A 22,796-nucleotide genomic window follows, 5' to 3' on the forward strand; every position below is an offset into this window, starting at 1 on the left:
CTTTATCCCCTCTAATTATACTGCCGTGCCGGGTGATCCCGCTCAGGGCCTGGCATCTCCCCACAACTAACAGCCCAACGCAGCAGTTTCGCAAACCTCCCATGCTTTGCTTGCCATCTCGTCTCAGTTGGTTTTTTTCAGCACCCTCTTTCTCTTGCTGCGTCTTCACCCGGTGTCCCGTCCCGCCTGTACGTTTGACTCTATCCTCAGGCGGCCTTCCTCGCAGCTAGTTCACCCTCCCACTTTCCATCATCCGTCCACTTCCACCGCTCCACTGACTGACTCTCTAAGCCACCCTCTGTCAAACCCGCCTTTCCGTCCCTGCACCATCTTTCTCTCATTTCGCCCTCTTTCTTTCAGTCGTTCCTTTTTTCTGTATGTGTTTCCTTCTGCTCGCCCCTCTCTCTTTCTCTTCTGGCAGGCCTGCAGCGGTTCAGACCACATTGTATGTGCCTAACCAGGCTTGAGTCATTATTCCAAGTCCCCCAACCAGAACACAGTAAAATCCTTATTTACCATCCATGATGGAGGGAAAGAGGGAGGGGGAGGAGGGCAGAAAAACTTTTGCAGACTTGGTGGTTGTCTACCGAGTGTAACTGTTGCAAGGAGCCATTAGCAGCAGAAGTGGAACGATTGTGTGAGGCTTTGAGCGGTTCATCACAATGGAGGCCTTCAGAAAACACCACAGGAGGCTGTGGAGCACCACTTATCACACTATTTAATCATGATTAATTTAACATTGTTAAATATTCTTTATTGAACATCAATATGCACTTGTCTAATTTGTGCAAAAACACAGATTATATAATCGTTAAATTGAATCAAAATGCAAATGGAAATGCAAACACAGATCTTGATTCAATAATCAAACACCTCTCCTGAACTTTATGGATTTAATCTTATATTCATAGTGCAAGTGGTTTTTGCTGCTTCCATGGTTTGTGCATTACTTCCTGACCAATTTCGGTGTTTGCAAACAGTGATGACGTTTATTTGTGGGCGAAGCCTATCAGGTGGCAGAAAATGACAGTTTTCAAGTAGCAGTCCATGGAAATCATGGAATAAAAGAAAAGGTCATTTTAAGTTTATATTTAAAAATTCTGACTGTTTTCCTCACAATTCTAAGATTATATCTCATAATTCTGATAAGAAAAATTAACTTGTTAAAATAACTCGTCATTCTCTCTTTTTTTTCCCCCTCAGAATCATGAGTTTATATCCCACACTTCTGGCTTTTTTTATCAGAATTTACAAAATCGCAATTGTTAAGTTAAATGGAGTCATAAAATCTGAACTAGGAGATATAAACTTGCATTTGCGAGACAAAAAGTCGGTTTGAATAGTATTTTGTGCTGTAACTGTAGGGCTAATACAAAATATCCCCCTTGAACTGCATATGCGAATATTATGTAGACCTATTGTTTAAATCAAATTTATGCTTTGAAAGTAGGGCAATAATAGCAGCTTTCATCCATGGTCTGTGCGTTTAAACATCTGCATTTAGCTTCAAATGGCGTCTTTCATGACAGTATTCATTAAAAATTATTTGCATTCTGATTCTGGCATTAATACCACAATACATTTTTTTCTCTTATTTCATGGATTTTACCCGTTTCCCTCCACTTTACCAGTGTTTTTCTGCCACCACTATGCATGCACAGCTGCAAATGACGTAACATGATGTCTACTCCAAATTGGTCTATTGAATTTCAGCATACAGAGAGTAAAAATGACTTAAATCACATTAAACATCCAGCCTCAATTTGATTTTTTTTAATAAATTCCCCGTAAAGATGTAATTTAACAAATAAACACTGTAAAATCCTCTTTTTTACCACCTCTCTTGATCGAAAGGAAAAACTTTTTTCTTAAAATTTAGTTTGCTTGTTTCTAATATGGCTCTATTTTCAGGAAGGACATGTCAGTGAAATGTTTACTGTATGAAAATGGCCTTTCTGGCAAATCATCTTGAAGTCAAGAGCTAGACAGGACAGGATCAAAGGCTCCAAGCAAATACAGAAAACTGTGTGTAACTTACGGGAGGTAGACCGTTCCTGAATGTAGCTTAGCCCCTTCCCAGAAGCAGTCTAGAGGAGTGATGATCAGACACGGGTGCAGTTTCTCTATAATCTGAAAAGATAAATATGGTATTACTGTCACAAGCTCAAACATTTCTACTGATACGTCAATCTATAATTGTAACCATTCTTATTTACCTGGTCCACAAAATTGGTTTCTGTAACGAGTTCTCCTGATTTGTAGCATAAATGTTCCAATTTCCATTGCCTGAAAACACAACAGTGGAAATTAGATGAACTATAATTTTGTGAACTGCTATTTAAGAAGAAAACTTCAAAGAAATAGTGACCAGTCACAGGACTTAAAATACACACTTTCCCGAATTTTAACCTATAATTTTGGTTGATAAAAAAGTTCAAGGACATGTTATGCGTCAACTACCCAAAAAGGAATAACTCTTCAGAAGCTGTTGTGTCATTACCTGTTGTACATGTAAACGTGCACTCTGCTGGCCTTTATAGCAGAGTCGAGGTGCTGCTTGAGCGCCTCTACGGTCAGAATGTTAGCACCTTCCTGTCGCGGCGTCTGTATCATGAGCTGAGGACTAAACATGGCCTCCTCTCCGATCTTCTGCCGCGTGTACTTGAGTTCCTGATTCACCCTGCCGCCCACTATGAAATGGAGAAGAAAAGTGATGGAGAAGAATATTAGATGATGTTCCATAACCTTTTAGTACTTTCATTTCTAAGCATATTTGTGACCCTGGGCCACAAATATGCATTAAACATACACAATTTAACAGCAATTTCTTAAAAGTTTAACAAAAATGCAATTTTAAGGCCCTATGTAATATGTTTTAAAAAAATTTTCCTCAAATGTAGTTGAATTTCTCACCAAATTCTGTGTGGACTCTATTTTAATAGTTTCATTAAAATTTAATAATCAGGGGTCTCAAAATCATTAATTTTCCCCAAAAATAATTTATTGATATATTATTTATTTATTTATTTTTTATTTTTTTAGAAATACTGTGTTGTGTATTTACATTTTGTCTGGTAAATAAATTTTAATAATTAAAAGCATCTTTAATTAATTGATTTTAATAAAACATTTTCTGGTAAATATATTTTCTTCTGGTAAATATTTGTTAAAAATAATGTTTAATAATAATTTCATGAGTAGTATTAGCACTATCATTACATTAAGTAATATATTTCTGTCACAGTTTCTTCAAGTTAAACCTTCAAGTTAAAACTTTATTTTGACGGGTTGCTGTGAACACCTTTAAGTTTCTGTTTGTAAATGATATGATGATAGTTTTGGTTTTTCCCTCACAAGAAATAGCACAAGAGAGCACAAGAACATGCAGAATTCATATTTAATTAGTATTTTGTGGCTTAATATTCACAGACACTAGTCCATATCGTGTTTTGATTCAAGTTTACTGACCTACTTTTTGGCAGATTCCGTGACAGTCTGTGTTATACAGTAAATTCCATTTTTACGACTGGATTTTGCAATTGGCATAATCTATAAAGTATGGGTTTTTTGCATGCAAAAACATTTTCTCTGTGTTATTTTGCAGCAAACAGTCTTTTTAGCTCATCATATTTAATTCATCAAGCTATAACTCATATGTGTAAGGAATAATGATTGTATATTTATTTATTTACTATTTATTCATTTTCTTGCTAACATAAACAAGCAGTTGAAAAGCTCACAAGAAACAAAAAAGCATGATAAAAAGTCACTCAGAATTCTTCAGTGACAAACGGTCATAACTTTCACTGCCGTCACACAGGGTCAAGCACAGTCTCATGATAATCAATCATATCCTCCAGCCTCGATGAAAGGAAACGCTAACACATGTACAGGCTCCCATATGTCCTGTTAACTTGACTTCAAAATGCCTTTCAGTACAGCCTTTAACACCTGCAGTCTTCTTCACAGCCTTCAAATCCAGGCATATGAGTTACGAGTGTGCGCGCAAGTGCGTCTGCGATCGCACGTGTGTGTGTGTAAGCGCTCGTCTGCTTTATTGCGCTCGAGCAGTGGAGTCGTTGTGTGGCACACCTAAGCTCTGCACAGGAACAGTGAGCCCTCACAGCTACAACAGCAGCCTTTCAAAGCGCCCTGCTGAACACCGTCCAAACCAGACTCTCAAAGCTGTCGATTCTTCACGCGCTCTCTACCTGACCTGCGAGAATAGAAGACTTCTCCGTTTTCAGGATCAAGCACCCTAGAGAAGCAGGTAACAAGGTTCACAAGGACTTCTACAGTTATTCTGAACCAGGTAATAATACAGTCTCAGACAGGTAAACGGTCAATTCCTCGTAACGTAATCAAGCATATTATCTATTGGTGAGACGGCAATGACAGGTTGCATGAGATGCTGAAGCAGAGAGGAGGGTTCACTGATAGACAACTAAAGTACTGAAGGTAAAGTCATATTTCACTGAACTACTCTGCCAGAGAAAATATTTTGAAGGAATATACACAAGAACACAAATGTGAAAGCTTTGCTTGTGAATTAAAAAAATGCAGCGTTTCCCATACATTGATTTATTTGTGGCGGCCCACCACAATATCAAAACAGACTGCCACAAATATATCTTTGACTTTGTTGAATAAACATGAGCACTGCACGTTTCAAAATCAAAACGCGGCGTGGGTGTTTTTATATTAGTGTACATCTGGCAGAAACCGACCGTCTTCAGGAAATTTTCAATTTCATTTCTATTTCATCTTACCTGTAATAACTGAAAAAGCAGCGTTTGAGAGCGCAGTGCTGCTTTGTATACAGCTGCTATCGGAAAAATGCCGCCCCAAAGGCGGCAGCTAGTGGGAAGGAATGAATTTGCATTTTCACTCAGACCAACGCGCAAATCGACTGATGGTTTTACGCAGCAAAGACGCGAGTTGCAAATGAGAACCAGTATATTTATTCGACCGCATTTAGAGTGTAAGTCTGTGGGAAACATTGAAATGTATGTGCCATTAAAATAGACAGGGTATCAAGTAGAGCTGGGTAAAAAATATATCAATTTTATGATTTTAATCATCAATTTTTTTTTTTTTTACAAAATATTGATTCTTAAATCCCAAGAATCGATTAGCTTGTTTTCAGTTAATGAACAGAACATTGTAGCACTCCCCCCATTCAATAAATCGTAATAAGCTTTGTGCTTTATTACTTTTGATATAAAACAAAATCACAGATTTCAAATTCTGTTCATTTTATTACAGTATTCAAAAAATAAATGTCACATTTACCTCAAAAAAACAAACAAAAAAACATATTCGATGACCATACACTCTTTAGTCAGCTAGAAAAATGATGAACTCTAGAGGACATTTTGCTAAATAAATGAACCACATAACATATTCATTATAATTTTTACTGTTATTTGATGTTTAGTATATGTTTGAATAAATCTGTCAAGTTTTTATGTCAGCCACCAGAAATATAATTACGTAATTGTAATCTTATTATTATAAAAACTTGAGTGTAATTTAAGTGTTTGTATACAAATCAGTTAATTTTAACCTTCAATATTATAGCAATGTATTATCAACTGACTCTCATGTATATTTTACAGCATTACTTGAGAGATTTATTTTCCTTGAGAAATTGGTATGTACTCTACCTTATTTACATAATCAATATTGAATCAAATCGAATCACAAGCTTGTGAATCAGAATCGAATTGTGAAATTGTCAAAAGCCAGCCCTAGTATCTAGGTTATAAAAATGTCAACACTTTAACTACATTTAACTTACTCAGCAAGATTTGGCATAAAAAAAAAAAAAGTTTAAAACTCTGGCACAGTGTAGACTCTAAAATGCACTAAAATGTATACACAACAAAGCTAGTATGTAAGGAAAGATATTGAGGTACATTTTCAGTATGTTTCAGAAAGCATATCACATAGGTTAAACATTATAGCATTCAAATGATCCCCCTTAAGCTGCATTAATATAGGGGGATAAATCAAAGTCTGAACCTCCATGCAAAACGAACCGTAACAAGAGACATTTCAAAAATATTCTTCTGTAGAACCCAATGAAAATAGATCGTGTGACCCCGAACCACAAGGCAGCAAGTTTAAGTGTGCGCTTTTTACTTTTGTACCACATTTACAGTGACATAGATAAAGAAAAATGAAGTCAGAATCATATGTTAGTGATTTCCAATGTTTTTCTAAGAACTTCAACTTACAGGTTTTAAACCCCAAGTCCTCTCCCACCTAGTTGCGTGTGACAACAAGACTTAGGCCTTTCCCAATTTTTCCACACTCTGAACATATGTGAGAATGGTCTCAATTTCACGCAGTATAAACAAGCATAAAACAACAAAAAACAAAACAAATTTGCATCAATTCATCTTTCTCGACTGTTTTTTTCCCTTGAAACCACTAAAACTTCAAAAATACAGAAACATCTATCACGCTTGGTAACTAAAGCAAGAAAATGTCTTTTTCTCATTAACCTACTCCAGCTCTGGGGGGAAGGGCCGTGTAAAACAATCTGTAACAACTTATAAGCTATAATCCAATTTAACAATGGTTTTCAAATTCACGAGACAGACATACGTTGAATATTTTCAAACCGTTGTAATTGTATTAAAGTTGAAAATAACCATGCTTTTTTCACAGGGCAGACCACCCAGCCAGTGCAAGAGGCTGAGAAGGAGGGAAACGTCTAGAAGCATTATGAGACAGCAAAGGATTTCTTTTTTCTTGAGCCCAAACATACATCTGATCTTGTTTTGGGGCATGTTTATAATATCCCTCATTAATTGCAGCTTCAAGCGAGCCTGAGCTTTACTTCAACATGATTATTGGGACCAGGTTGATTACATCCCAACAAGCTTAGCATGTTCCTGATTTTGAGGCCCTGACGACACCAACATGTTTTGGGGATGAAACAACCTTATATGTCAGCTTTTCAATCAGAAAAGTCACCACTCTGGATTAACATGAACTAGGTCACCTTTACATCATGAATGGCTCCTCTGATGTACGTCAAGACCAACAGAGGCTACAGGAAGGAACTATAACAATGCACATCGCTCACTTCACAGAGAAAGACTTCAATATTGCTGGAAACGTCATATTACGACCTGAACTCTAGAGAATTCAACACCCCTCCAGAGACGCACAGGTTCTGGGGTCACAAATGGCCTTGCCTCAGGTGTGAAACTAACACCGAAAGAAAATGTGTGAGAGAGGAAGAATGACAGAGAACAAGAGGTGAATTCAGTCAAACTTGACTGCAGGTGTGTTTAAAGCTCTTTGAAAAACCAGCACGATTGTCTAATCCACTGGATCAAATCTTGAGAAGAAAAGCCCATGAACTGCATCTACAAGGACAGGTGTAGATAAATTCCTATTGTGGGGAAATGGAAATGGTGTGAAACAATCTACCAGACCGCAGTATTGAACCACATGCATTAATCAATTTAAAAAAAAAAAACAGGATAAGGATTTGAGAACCACTTGTTAATTATGTAATATTCTTTTTAAAGCTGCAGTCTGCAATGTTTGGTGCTCCAGCGGTTAATAAACAGAACTGTTTATTAATGTATGACATTGTACGGTATACAAATTCAAAATAAATATTTGTTATAATCAAAGTATGTTTTTCAAACATGTATAAAAAAAATCTAGAATTAACTAATTAAATTGGAACTGGAATCTGAACCAGACGTAATAATCATCTTATAAAAGTGTTATTTAAATAATAATATTAATAGAATTAATAATACATAATTTTTAACAGAATTTATAATTACAATAATTTAATAACAACAACAACAATAAGCTCTATGAATTCTTTTTTTCCCCAGAAATACTGTGTTTTTACATTTTTCTGGTAAATGTTTTCTTCTGATATTACTTTAAAAATAATGTTTTAAGTACATGAAGTATTTTTATGTGTGTCACCATTTCTTTAAGTTAAACTGAACTTTTATTTTGACAGGTTGCAATGAAGACCTTTAAGTTTCTGTTTGTATATGATGTATGATTTAACTCAAAGCACTTTCAACTCAAAGTGTTCATGTACTCATATACTGAGGTGGCAGAGGCTAAAAAAAATAAAAATAAAAAACACCATTAGCATCATGCTTTAGTATGAATGTAGTAAACGAAACCGTGCATCTGCGCCATTAAGTCACACAGAGACATGCAGAACATCCGGGAATCATATTTAAATATTATATTTGCAGCTTAATATTCACAGACGCTAGTCCATATCGCGTTTTGATTGAAGTGTACTGACCTACTTTTGATTTATTAATTCAAAATTTGGCAAATTCCATGACATTCTGCGTTATACAGTAAATTCCTTTTTAATGACAGGATTCAGTTATTTTGTTCGTTTTCATAGGGCCCTACTTATCTGATGAGATGTTCCTCAAGAAAAGCTGTAATTAAGCAGCTGAAGTAGCTAACACCTATAAACAAACAACAGATAATCAACAGACAACCTGTTTTGCTAACTAATACATTGATACTTCAGACAGCAGAAATGAATTTAAATGTAAAACCAAAATCTTCTATATTTGTCTATAACCCACAGGTGTGTGGGCATAACCCACAGGAGTGCAGAGTGCAGCGTGGCAGCCAGTGAATCTGGTGTGCATGTCAGTGTGTGTTGGTGCCTCTACTGGGCCCATTCAGTTTGTTGCATAACATTAACCCTTGAACCTCCCTTTCACGAACAGGAGGAGCTGCCATTGGAAGGACTCTCCCAATGGCCCGAGTTTTCAAGCAGCGCATTACCATTCTCGCCATTCAGCTGCAGAGCGGCTTTTGAGTGGCCGTTTCAGAGGGGTGCGAGGGGTTTGGTACAAAAGAAACGCCCCACCCACAACCCCCGCCAAAACCACTGCATCCAACCCCTTCAAGATCATGACATAACTCCACACTACCGCGAGCTCCCCTACCGCCCACCACTTCATCCCGCCGACTACGCCAATCACGCGGCTGGAGGGCCGGGAGGAGCGGTTGTCGGGGTCGCTCCGTGATGGGATGGTGTGGCTTATGGCGCTTTTTTAGGTACGGGGGGGTTGGAGGAAGGGGCTGTGTGTGGCAATGCCGGCACAGGGAGGCACTTTTTATGACTGTGTTGCGGGCGGGATTAGCTGGATTAGACTCCAACTCAGAGAGACCCCCTGTGGTCGCACGGAAGTTTCTGCACAGGGTCACAGCGGCATGAACTCTCTCCCTCACGCATCCCGCTCAACTCCAAGAGCAAACCGCAGCGCGCTGCAACCAACCTTGTCAATGGCGCACGGCTTCGACATACCGCCAACCTCGGATGAAGAAAAACGTTTCTACATGCCAACTTTGTAGCATTTCCCTAAATAGACTTGTAATTGCTCCATACGTTGACCATTCACTTCTACGCCTTTCGCTGAGATACAAGTGGTGGGAAAGAGGGAAAGTGAAAGTGAGAGAAAAAGAAAAAGTGAGGGAGAGAGAGAGTCCCTGACCCGCAGCTGTAGCACAATGCCCCCAAGCAGCCTGTTCGACCCCTGACACAAATTTTACACCGCAGCTGCCATTTACTCCACACTGCATTACCATATGTATGGCCAGCTCTCCTCTAATTATGCTAATCACCTGTCCAGATCTGCACCACGAAAAATGGATGTATTTAGCAGTCCGCTGCCTACAAATACAGCTTACTGCAATCCAGAGATGTACATTCAGAGGGGCCTGAATGGGTAGATTTTTCCACGTTGCTGGCTTCATTCAAGTCCCTTCCCCTTAAGAAAAAACTATTCAAATGAACTGGATCACACTGCAACAAAAAGCACGGGGAAAAGTGTGTGTGTGGGTTGGTGCACGCTCAAGGCTGGGGGTGGTTCGGTGTGCGCACCTACCCAAACATGCGGTGAGCTTCGGCAAAATAAGATATCACTGGGACATTTCCAGTTAGCTGGGGTTTCAAATAAATATATCATTTCTTATTACATGGCTCTCTGAAATAGTGCCATCTCATTGGCTGATTATAGGAGCCTATGATTGAATATTTTGATATATAACGTAAAGAAATTGTGTTTTTTGAGAAAAAACATTTCAGGATTTTCTCAATATAGTGGACTTCTATAGTGCCAGTGAGTTTGAACTGTCGAAATGCTGCTTCAAAAGGCTCTAAACAATCCCAGCTGAGGAACAAATTTCTTATCTAGCGAAACAATCAGTTATTTAAAAAAAAAAAAAACGTTTTCTAACAAAAAAAACAAAAAAAAAAAAAATAATAATAATTTCTATACTTTTTAACCTCAAACCCTCATCATGTCTAGCTTTGCGTGAACTCTGGTTTAAGACAGTTAGGGTATGTCGAAAAACTCCCATCTCATTTTCTCCTCCAACTTCAAAATTGTCCTAAATCACTCTTTTACCATTTTTTGTAAAGGGCGTTTGACCTTCTTTGCATGTTCACTTTTTAAACACGGTTGGTATTTCTGCAGCGATGTAGAGCGATTTTGAAGTTGGAGGAGGAAATGAGATGGGATTTTTTTCGACATACCCTAACTGTATTAATCCGGAATTCACAGATATGAATTAGAAAATAACCGATCATTTCACTAAATAAGACCCTTCTTCCTCAGCTGGGATCGTTTAGAACTCTTTTGAAGCAACATTTAAACTGCATTTTGAAAATTCAAACTTAGGGGGCACCATAGAAGTCCATTATTCGGAGAGAAATCCTGAAATGTTTCCTGAAAACATAATTTCTTTACCACTAAAGAACGACATGAACATCTTGAATGACTGTAAATTTGATGATCTGTAAATTTTTGTTCTGGAAGTTAACTACTCCTTTAAATAAAAAAAAAAATAAATAAAAAAACTGGAATTTCTACGATGATTTGTGACCCTGGACCACAAAATCAGTCATATGGGTCAATTTTTTGAAATTAAGATGTATACATCATCTTTTCCATTGATGTATGGTTTGTTAGGATAGGACAATATTTGGATACAACTATTTTAAAATCTGGAATGCGATGGTGCAAAAAAAAAAAAAAAAAAAAATGAAATGTCTAAATGAAGTTCTTAGCAATGCATATTACTCATCAAAAATTAGGTTTTGATATATTTTACAAATATAAAAAATTTACAAAATATCTTAATGGAACATGATCTTTATTTAATATCCCGATTTTTGGCATAAAAGAGAAAAATTGATCATTTTGACCCATACAAAGTATTTTGGCTATTGTTACACATATACAAGTGCTACTTAGGGCTGGCTTTGAGGTCCAAGGTCACATTTTAAATTCATGTGCAAAAACTGTCTTAGGATTCTCAGTAAAACACACCTTGCATGCTACATCAAGCACATTTTAAAAGTTTCACTTTTCACCACAAGTTTACTAAACCATTCCCAAATAACTCAAAGGAAACTGTGGGCCCAAGTACAACTTCGTAGCATCCCGACCCATACGTTTGAAGCATTAACCGAAACAGCAGATTGCAGAAAAACGGCCGTTCCAGCCAAAACACAAATAACACTTCAGCTACTACGCTCCCCTCCCCCTCTCGCTCTCTTTCGCTGAACTCCTCCGCCCCTCGGCCACAGAGAGAGGGAGGGTGGAGAGGGGGAGGGCCGGACCACCCGGCATCCATGGCAGGACTCAGTGTTTACATTGCTGCGCTTCACTCTGTAATACATCTGGCATCCCAGGGCTGGACTCCCAAGTGAAGGTGGGTGGAGGAGGGGGGTGTCAGCGTGAGGAGCGCAGAACGGGGGGGCTGGAGTGAAACCTTTCGGAAGAAAAGAGAGGGGAAGGGGAGTCGGAGAAAGTGAGAGAGAGAGTGAGCGCGCAAGTCTTTTCCGTCATTTCGGTGTCTCTGTTTTTTGAATAACACGGAGTGGAGGTATGCAGAATATAAACACAGGAATTGGAGGGCTGTCAGGATGCCGGTTGTGGATGGGAGTTGCTCCATTCGTATCTGTCTTCCCCACACTTGCGTCAGTTTTAAACTGTTGAGATTGCCGCTGAAGAAATCGTGATTTATAGACAGTGTAATATATAATATCCATATCTATGTTTGAGAACTTCTAAGCTGCTTTAAACTTTTTTTTCGTACAAAAGCGTTTGTGCCACAGGCATGAAGGACACCTCAAATGATGTGGATTGTTTAGAAGAAGTGCACTTTTGCATTTCTTAGAGATCAGACTCACAACTTTAACTTGGTGGGAAAAAAATGCTGAAACGTCCCATAGAGTTATATTTGAGAAAGCACATGAGCCGCATTCCAGATGAAACTGGACAAGTGTAAATGCATCTGCTTGTTGAAACCATATATGCAAATATTACTCCTCCCAAAACAGTAAAACAATAAACTTGTGAGAGCATTTTACAGGCTATATTGCATGTTATAGTCAGATATGGCAGCACTAATGCAACACGCATCGGCGTGGATAAGTAGCTGAGTATCTCTTCAGCAGGTCGACGTGCAAACTACGGCAAATGAAACTGAAAATAAGTTGCAGGCACTCAACACACAATCACTTCAATCATATTCAAGTAGTGAGACTAACCTATATTTCCAGTGCTAATGCCGCACTCTCTCCAGTTGTGGTCTTTGATCTTGAAATTAGCGGATAATGAATAAAATGCAGTACATATATGTTGCTTTCATTTACTGAACTCCGCTGAATTGGCATATAGGGTGGGAATTGAAGTACGGATTTATATCCGTTTTACGAGGACACATTTATGTGGCCAAGTGTAAATGTAAACGTTTTAACAAATCAGATAGATATCCGATCGAGAAAAACGCATGAAGTGACCAGGTGTAAACAGGCCCATAAAGAACAGAATTTTACAGTATTCACTTAGCAATCACCCAGAACACCCTAGCAACACTCTGGTACTCAACAACACCATTGAGTTATACTAGGGCTTGATGATTAATCGAAAGTAACCAAAACTGAAATTCCAAATCTCTAACCAACACAATTTTCTCATGTTGGTTATTTTGGTATTTTAATCCTGGTAATGCTTTACCATTAAAAACATATTACAGCATGTGTAGTCAGCGTTATACGGACATGTATGACCGTTGCGCTCGTGTCTTTTGCAGCATCTCGCACGTGAATGGTGTGTTTAAGACACTGTGTCAAACTGTTACACGCAGCGCCGCTCATCAATGTCAGTTCCAAAACAGTGGATCAATCAGAAGACCATGGAGGCAACGCAAACGTGGCAAGCTGTAGTTTACAGTAGCAGGTTGGAATGGCATCTTTTGTATATGACGGCAACATGACGGAGTAGGCATTTTTCGTTAACGAAAACTATAATGAAAAATGTTCATTGACAAGCTTTTTTGACTAAGACGAGATGAAGACGAGGTGTCAATAAGGTCAATAAATGATAACTATGACTATATCAACATGCAGTTTCGTTGACAACGAAAGACGAGACTAAAATGTATTTTAAAAAAATAAAAAGCTTCACCAAAAACCTCTTTTTATTTTCATCAAAAAACTGTTATTGGCAAATGCTATAGACAAAATGTTACTGCGGACTGCTATACACACCTCTACTATGCAAGCTTTAATGTATGTGGTTGCCAGATATCAAGAGTTCAAATCCCTGAATCTGGCAACTCATGCGCTCGCTCCTCATTGTGGAAGATGATCTGAAAACACCGAAAACAAGCTGGAGTTCACCAATCTAAATGAAAGTGTCATTCAGCCTGTCTGTGTTCTGTCATGAGATCTCAACTATATTGTTTGCAATGGCAATGTGGTGGCTGAATAAATGCACTTACTCAACCGCTGTTGTTTTAATAGAGAAATAGGCTATTGCAATTTGAAATTACTATTAGGAATTTCACTGTTATAATATTTTTCATTTGTTTTACCAGTTTTCATAATGTAGACAGAGAGAGTGCATAAGTCTTTGGTATTATTTCATATAGTAAAAATTCTAGAATAAAACAGTACACTAGATGAGGTCAAATAAACCAGTCCACGTTCATTCTAAATATGATAACTAAAATGTACATTTGAGTAAGACTAAAGGTCCTTGCACACAGAGTCCGAAATTTTCGTATGTGTTTTTTTTCATATTCGTCATTTTAAAAATGCGTTCCGCACAGAAACCTTGCTCACCGAGTCTGAAGCGTATTAATTCATCTGTTGTGAAAAATTCGCAAAACAATAAAAAATTTAATCTTCAAGTAGTGAGGATGATTTTGATGTCCGCTCTCTTCTTAAAAAGAGAAAAGGGCATATTGGGTCCATCCAATTATAAGATATAGAGAGGAAAGAGAGAATACTTTTTGTGTGCACCTCCTTATTACGAAGCTGCGGGATTATCCCAGGCGATTCAAAGTTTACTTCAGAATGTCAGTAAACTTTGACGCTTTGCTAGCGTTACTGGAGCCACATGCTATAATTCTGGATTTTGGCGTTTGCTTGTACGGTGGCTCTGAACTGTCAAAACACCTCTCAAAATGCTTGCTATGGATGCGAAAAACGCAAAAAAAAAAACCCGATCCAAAATTTTTTTATGGCGGATGAAAATTTCAGAGGCAGTGTGTAAACGTGATTGATGTAACGTGAGGTCATAATTATTTTTTAACATGCAAACATTTCAGTGTGCAATACTGCTGTACGGTTAATTAATACTAAACGTATTGCTAAAATGTCAAGTTTTCATTGACTAAAACTAGACTAAAATGTTAAGAATTGAGTTAACTAAAACTAAATAAGATAAGGTTTACTAAATATGATAAAAATCATCAAGGACATTTAACATGGGACTAAGACTTAAGACAAAAACTGAAAATAGCTGACAAAATTAACACTAGTGCTACAGCACCACACTGGTCAAACCACATTATTGCAAGCCCTTACATTACACTCTTAAAAATAAAGGTGCTTTAAAAGGTTCTTCACAGTGATGCCATAGAAGAACCATTTTTGGTTCCACAAAAAACTATTCAGTCAAAAGAACCATTTCTTTCTTACCTTTTTATAATCTGAAAAACCTTCTTTTGCCAAAGAAGCTTTTTTGAAACAGAAAGGTTCTTCAGATGTTAAAGGTTCTTAATGGAACCATTTAGACAAAAAAGGTTCTTCCATGGCATCGTGAAGCACCTTTATTTTTAAGAGTGTAGGTCATACGAGATCAAACAACTATTCAACAACATTACTTGTCTACATTTTTTCTTGTCGAAGTTTTTGATAATCGTTTCAGCCATGCTGAAAACCAAAGCAACCATTCAGAACACCCTAGCCACTGCACAGCAACACTCAGTGAGATTTTCACAAAATGTTTTTAGATGAACATTTTAGGGCAGACACACAGACCTCAATTCTCCAAACTTGAGTAACCTAGTTCAAACTTCAAACCCCTTAAAGCCCTCAGGGCTCCACATACATCCCTTACAGTTCAGCCATGTGTGTCCAAGCCTTCCTGAGCACATCCAAACAGGGAGAATTCCACTAGATCCCGATCTCTTTGCCACAATGCGGGGAGGCCACATTCTTCAGCCACTTCCTTCATATTAAAAGAGGACTTCTTCCCAGCATGAACTGTAGGTTATATACTCCTCCACACCGCAACTCTTAACCACCCTCATGTTTCACTGGGAAACTGGGGGAGGTCTGTCAATATGTCCACACCTGCTAAATGTAAAGGCATTTTCAGCCTATGTCAAATGAAAGAACTTAAACATCTGAGGAGAGAAAACTAAATGGCTCTCCTCATAAAACACAATGAAAAAGATAAAGCAAACATCAAAACTGCACTAAAAGGAGCCAATAGACAAACAACTACTAAAAATAAGAATAAAATAAACCCAGATTGATGACTGATCTAATAAATTCACACTGCCCCCTGCTGGGTGCATAAAAACATCTTGCTGGTTAAATTACTCATTTATTACCTTTAAATCGATCAACTCCTCTTCCGCAGGAGGGTTAGCGTAGTAGTAAACCTTCTCTCATCATCACTGGCGTTAGCTGGAACCCCTCACTCTGCACCCAGGTCATGTAGCCAGTATCAGATGAGCTTTTAAATAGCGAGAGTCTCCACTCGATGACCTAAGGTCCTAAGGGACGCAGCCTTGTGGCCCCAAGCCTCATGCTACCCCCCCTAACCCCCCACACAAGAGAATGGGACAACCCAAACTCTGATATCTCAATGATTTCAATGCGAGAGTGGGCCCTCTCGAAAGCGGCCAGGAGGGGAAGGCGTACAGGAAGGCGAATGTTTACGTGAAACTGTTTTAATTAAATTCAGGCGGTGCTGGTGTTTTCTTTAAAAACTCAGAGCCTGTGATTTCGAAAAGCAAAAAAAAGACTACTCATTTAATCTGCAACTACTTTTAAAAGAAAAAACATTTTAAATTATCACATATACTAACAGCAAACAGCAAAAATAATCAATTAAAACACACATTTCTATAAAAACACATTCATTTTAAGTAACGATGTATACACATCCTTTCTCTTTCTGCACAATATCTAACCTGAAGTAGTCTGCTAGAGCTCCACACAAGTCTCCACAACTCCAAACCTTAGTGTCCAAAACATCAAAGCTACATTCATATCAGATCAGTGCCAGGATTCGGCCAGTGACTCGAAAGCTATGACAACATAATGTACATCAATCACGTAACGCTGAAAATCTGTAGAGCAACCAAACAAATTATAATGGTTGGAGCGTAACAGCCCTCAATGGCAAGTGATGAAAGCCAACATGAGATCACACTGAATCCCATTCAAGCTGAACTTAAGGGAGAGTAGGAGACAAGAGCTTCAACGTAGGGTCATTTGGAGGTCGCTAGCAAAAGACTGTTCCAAACGAAACATAAACATGCATCCTAATGGACGCTGGGCCGACATCTCCCAGTGCAGAACCTGGCCAACCAGAACTAATCTATCCCTCAGCTGTGGAGTTTAATCTAAACAAACAGATCTCAATGTTACTGCATCTGGAAGCTGTCATGCGCTTCGACATGGGAACAACGGAGGTGTGAGTGAGTGTGTGTCCAGCAACCGACTGTCATACTTCATCTGCAAACCTCCTGCACTTCTTGGAAAGGAAACGTGCAAGTGAGCAACACAGATAACACTGCAGAGAGGATAAAGCTCGGGGTTAGCAAGGTGTTTGTGATAAGGTTTGCGCAAAAAGAACTATACTGACTGTACGGAGAAGATTTGTGACACTCCACTCCATGAAATATTTAGTGTTACCGCAAACGTTTCTCTCCTAAGAGGCAGACTGAGGTTTAAGCATCTAGGATGCTACTGCAAAAGGGCTCCAAGATGAGTCTCATGACCAAAAAAAAAAATCTCAGAGATCCTGCACCTGCTCCATTACAATAGTAGCCTTGAGCAATCACTTAAGATGCTCCAGGGGGGTTGGAACTACAACTAGGGTAATTTAAGTTTGGATGAAAAAGTGTCTGCTCAAGGGCAACTTAGTGGAGTTAAATAAAAAGCCAATGAGATCATAAAAGCAATATTTTTTTCTAGTTTTGAATAAAACTGCAAAAATGCAGCTGTTAAAAAAACATATTTCATAATTTAATTCTTAAAAGCGCAGGAACATAAAAATTGCTCAAAATATGTTAGATCATTTACCACAGTAGTGTATCAATACATGAGACCCTGGACCACAAAACCAGACATAAGTAGCACAGGTATATTTGTAGCAATGGCCAACAATGCACTGTATGCATCAAAACTATAGTTTTTTATTTGCAAATCAAAGGTAGTGTTTCATAAAGGACAACAGATATTTTCTTTATGTGCCCAATCAAGGGTGTTTTTTCCAAGGGAGGCAGTGCCTTCTCAAATAACTGAGACAAAAAAATTACTTAACAGTTATAAACAATATAAAGTAACTATGTGGCCAGTTTGTGACCTCATTTCTATAAGGTAATATTGTTTCATGGGGGCTAGCCAGAAAATACTGGGAAAAAGTCACATGAGAAAACATATCTAATCACTGACAATCAGTCAATTATATTACATTATCGTTACAATGGCCACCCATCATGCTCGGAAAAAAGTCAGCAAATAGGACCGAATTGTCAAAATGGTGTTAATTCATAAACCAATTATAGAATAAATAGCTCACCTACCTAAACACCACTACTTTTGACTTGAAACAGTGATCTAACACTAAATACACAACTATTACAGTACGAGTTGCCTGTTTATGATGTTTACACAGTTTTTGGTTTTAAGGCACATCATGTAGAAATATAACATGAATTTGAATAGAAATCAAACAAAACACAGAGAAGCGGCCGTCTCCACATTTCATAAATCTACCACACACCGCTGACATTAATATAAGTCCTGGATGAACATAACATGGCATGTATTTGCAGTCCAAAACACACTAAAAGCCAGCTCGTCCAATTAAAATAACTTGATATAAAAATAATGAGTGCAAAATGAAGGAAAAGGAAAGCCTTCATATCACCCACGGTCTTATCAAAGGTTCTTTAAACTTAAGGAATGTAGATCAAAGCAGAACGGCCTGTTTGCCCCTCCCCCCTTCAAAAAAATCACCACCCACACTACGGCCCCAACATCTCACAATTGACTTATTCATAAAATAACACAACTTTCTTGCAAACTTTCTTCAAAAGTGCCTATGCGCTGTAGTCTGTGTCGGGTCTGGGTGCACGTTTCTGCCTGCAGTTCGCTCGGTTCCTGCTGAAACTCTGAGACAAATCTTTTTGGAAAGTTGAACGCTGTCCAAAACAGGACCACACACAGGCTCTGTGAGCAGCGCGGATCAGATTCAACTGCTGGAGGCAGACACACACACTTACTCGCACACACTCACAAAATGGCGGCTATTCGCGTTAAAAACACTCACGTTGCTCTGTAAATCATATATACATTGATGTATCGAACTTGGAAACAATCGGCGGGCAAGCGCGCGCTATAACGTTCCATAAACAAACGGCATCCGTGCGCGCAAATGCAAAATTCGAAGCGGAAAAACATTCTTTTCACGTTTAATCTGGATTTCTGCCAGACTTCTATACAATAAACAATTCCTTCAGCTTACATGACAGACCCCCACCCCACCCACCGCTTCAGGTCTGCCTTTAGATTACACTTGCGGGGGAAACGTATTAGAAAGGCTTAAAGGACAAGGAAAACAGCGTCTTACCTTCTACCCAGAGTTTCTCCACGTCCGTCTCCAGATTAGCTGCCCTTAAGCCAACAGCAAAAGCTCCGAATATTAAAAGGCCCACAACTAAAAACTTTCCGCAGTTCTTTTGTATGTAACAGCCAAGTTTAAACAAAAGTCTTTGAAACTTTGCTCTCAACCACAGCGGCGCTTTCCTTCCAGTCGCCTTCCCCTACAAGACAAGAGAGAGCAAATATTAAACTCTCATCACCTTGTTAGAATATTAAACTAAATACCATCATTGCACAGTCATCGTTTTTCCAAACGAACTGCAGAAAATAACCTAAATGGCATTTAGGGGGCTTAAATGACTGTATTATCAGGAATAAACTACTTTCGTCCTATCTTACTTTCTTCAGCAATTACTTGAAATGTATTAAACAACTAGAGTTATGTATATGCAACACGACTCATAGAGTCTTAAAAGTAGCCTCTCTACACTTTCAAGCACTATTTCTGTGGCAAGCCATTTTAACATTTATTCCTCAAAAATATTTTTTAAGTTCTTGTTTTCTTTTTCAGTGTCACTAGTTATAACTATTTATTAGATATTTATTCCTTTGCAACTAGTCTCTATCATGACAAGTAACTATTCTGTTGTAACCCGTGGGAAATTTGACTCTTTTCCAGTATTATTTGTAACAATTCATTAGGTGTAAGTACTTATTGTTTAGTTACAACCATCTATTCCAGTTTTCCTAGCAATAAATAACCAGGCACTGCTACCTATTCATATTCCAGTTGGTACTAGAATGATTCCTAGTCTTTCTATTAAGATATTAATTTTACTAATAACGACTACAAAAAAGCCATAACTAGTCTTGTAATGTTATAAGAATGACTAAGATTCAGGGGCCAGTTGCATAAATGTAGCCTCTATGTTGAGACAGAGTCTTAATAACTAGTTTGACCAACTAGTTTAGGGGTAATAAGTCTTACTTTTTGGATTCAACTTAGACTAATAAACTGTATTAGTATACCTTATTTTAAAATTTATGACCAGTCTGACCAGAAAAAAATTAGATGACTAACTTTTAAGCCTAGTCTTAACCGTTTATGCAACCAGCCCCAGGCATCTTATAAATATGTGCAAGAAAAACTGACATATGTATATAACAGATGAGAATTAATAGTTCATATCTGAGCCATATACTCTCCAAAAAATTTAATTGCTAGTGTTACAAATAATATAGTAGCTGTTTGTCACTGTGGAATCATGACTTGTAGCAAAAGAATAAAGAAGTATTATCTAACAAATAGTTATTAGTAATGAAACTGACAAGGATGGCCTCCTAACAAAATAATAATTACTAGTAACAAAAACAAAATACCACTTTAATTCTATTGAATGAATGTTAAAACAGCTTGCCATACTAGTAGTACTATTCTCTCGGCTTTCAAAGAGTGTAATTCAAGCGAGTTCTAGTTCCACGCGTGAACTAAACGTTCATCTAAGTCTTGCTGCAATGTGACAGATTGCATCCTTTGGACACTGTATCGGGGAAACAGGTTACAATGTCCAAAGTCATGCAATATCAAAGATGCACGTGGGTCGCGTAGCTGAAGGGACGCGAAGTGATGTGATTTGGGAAGTGCTGCAGCCATCACAGAGGGAGTTACGACAATATTTGTGAACGGAAGAGGGCAGCCACATGGATCGTGCCTGAGCAGTGCGGGACGAAAACTACTCCCCGTGTCGATCCTATCTGAGGGGGCTTCAATCAGTCGGCTAGGGCCAACATCACTAACGAAAGTTTCGAGGCTTCGCGTTCGCGTTCAGAGCTCAGCTTCGCGTCTGACAGTTATGTTTACGATGAGCGATTCGGGACCGATGGACCTAATGCAGCGAAACCCTCGAGCGGCTACAGGTTGCTCTCCGCACACGCACCCCCATCGGTGCCGTGGCCGCTATCCCGTTACCTAGCGACTTGACTAAAGTTGAGCACTTTGTCAGAGCGCTCCCAACAAAGTCCAAATGCAAACGGGGCAAACGTAAAAGCACCTCTGATATCTGCTCCAATGCAAAGGCGGCATCGCAATAGCTCGGCCGCTGCAAATACTCCAAATCCGCCGCGGCGGTCCGATAGTTGCCCCTATTTCTCCGCGTTAACCTCGGCCGATCGGGGTCTCTGTTTTCCTGCTCGGAGGACACATTAACAGCCGAGGCCATGTTGCAAAGTCTGCGCCGAACGTCTCGTTATCCGCGCTAGTGTATTTCCCCGCGAGCGTTTAGTGATATCCGAAGAAAACCAAGTTTGTCTCTCGTTGATCCCAGATCCGCGAAGCACTTCATACTCCTGTTTGAGACGGCGAGTCAGAGTCTGCGCCTTCCATTCCAACATTTCGCGAATCTGGAGGTCTCCACCAATTCCCCACTTTCACGCCGTCCGCTGGAAAGTCCGCGATATCAGCAGGCGAAGTGGATGATGATGCTGTGGAAACGTCGATCCCTCGGTGGCTGAAGCATTCTGTGATCTATGTGGTCCCTCCTCAGGCCGCGCGACAAGGCGATCTCTGAGAGATTCAATAGATGTGAAAAAAGATCACTCTCCATTCGGAGACAGAGGAGGAGGGGCGTGGCGAAAGCGCTCGAAATCCCGCCTCCGGGGCTGTCAGATGGCCGGGGTTCCTGGGCTCTGATTGGTTCCAGAAGGGCAAAAATTACTCAGCAAACACGACTATTATTAGCTGCTTAGCAACAGCTCACCAAAGTAGAGAGACCACCCAAGCCGCGAGCCCTCGTGTGTGCATCTCAAACTTCAGGGGAGTCTTAAAGAAGCAAAGCCCACTTTCTGCAGGGTCCGAACGCTGGGTCCAACTCGAGCCGCGTCCAAGCGCCTGAACAAAACTCCAAGAGCAGAAAAGCACTGGCGAGCCGTTTTCCACAGGACAAGCAACAGAGCAGAATGCGTGTGCCATTTTTTTCCTTCTTTCTTTCTTGTTATGTCTTCATTTAATTTCTCTTTTTTTGTTTCTTTATTTGTTATTTTTCTTTCATTTTTTTTTCTTTCTTTCTCTATTAAGTCTTTATTTTGTTTTTCTTGTTTCTTTGCTTTGTTAGTTGTTCTTGTTTGTTCTTTCTTTCTTGTTGTTTATTTTTCTTTGTTTCTTTTTTCATTTTGTTTCTCTTCTTGTTTTTTTGTTAATGTTTCTTTCTTTCCATCTTTTTCATTTTTCTTTCCTTTTATTCTTTCATATGCTTTCCATTTCTTTCTTTTCACTTTCTTTCTTTCTCTTATGATTATTTATTCCGTTTGTTTTTGTTCTTTTTTGCTTGTTTCTTTACTTTTTATACATTATTCTTTTTTGCTTTCTTATAGTTTCATTTGGCTGTTTTGCTTTCTTTTACACTTTCTTTCTTGATCTCTCTTTGTACAACATATTCAGAAAATAACTGATTTTGCAAGAACGTGTCAACCAATAACCTCTTAAATCTTTCCAACAAATCAATTTTCAGCACAATAAAAATAGTTTGTTTTTTACCACTAAATAGTTTGTGGCCATATAGTAAAGAAATGGTATATACAGTCAAACTAAAAATTATTCAGACACCAGGTACAATTTTTGAAGGACAATATA

General features: G+C 38.7%; 1 protein-coding gene across 1 annotated transcript in view; it reads right to left on the reverse strand.

Moving 5' to 3' along the window:
- Positions 1 to 21,771, reverse strand: part of ptch1 (patched 1) — a 75,489-nt gene extending 53,718 nt beyond the window's left edge. The window contains exons 1-5 of the mRNA XM_051117467.1: positions 21,220 to 21,771; positions 19,197 to 19,389; positions 2,501 to 2,690; positions 2,217 to 2,286; positions 2,039 to 2,130 (exon numbers count right to left, since the gene is read on the reverse strand). Coding sequence (XP_050973424.1) covers positions 2,039 to 2,130; positions 2,217 to 2,286; positions 2,501 to 2,690; positions 19,197 to 19,389; positions 21,220 to 21,387 — 713 coding nt within the window. The 5' untranslated portion in view covers positions 21,388 to 21,771. The remainder of the gene's footprint in view (positions 1 to 2,038; positions 2,131 to 2,216; positions 2,287 to 2,500; positions 2,691 to 19,196; positions 19,390 to 21,219) is intronic.
- Between the last annotated feature and the right edge of the window lie 1,025 nt (positions 21,772 to 22,796).

The sequence above is a fragment of the Labeo rohita genome, chromosome 8 (assembly GCF_022985175.1).
Source record: "Labeo rohita strain BAU-BD-2019 chromosome 8, IGBB_LRoh.1.0, whole genome shotgun sequence".
In the NCBI taxonomy this organism is placed as follows: Eukaryota; Metazoa; Chordata; class Actinopteri; order Cypriniformes; family Cyprinidae; genus Labeo; species Labeo rohita.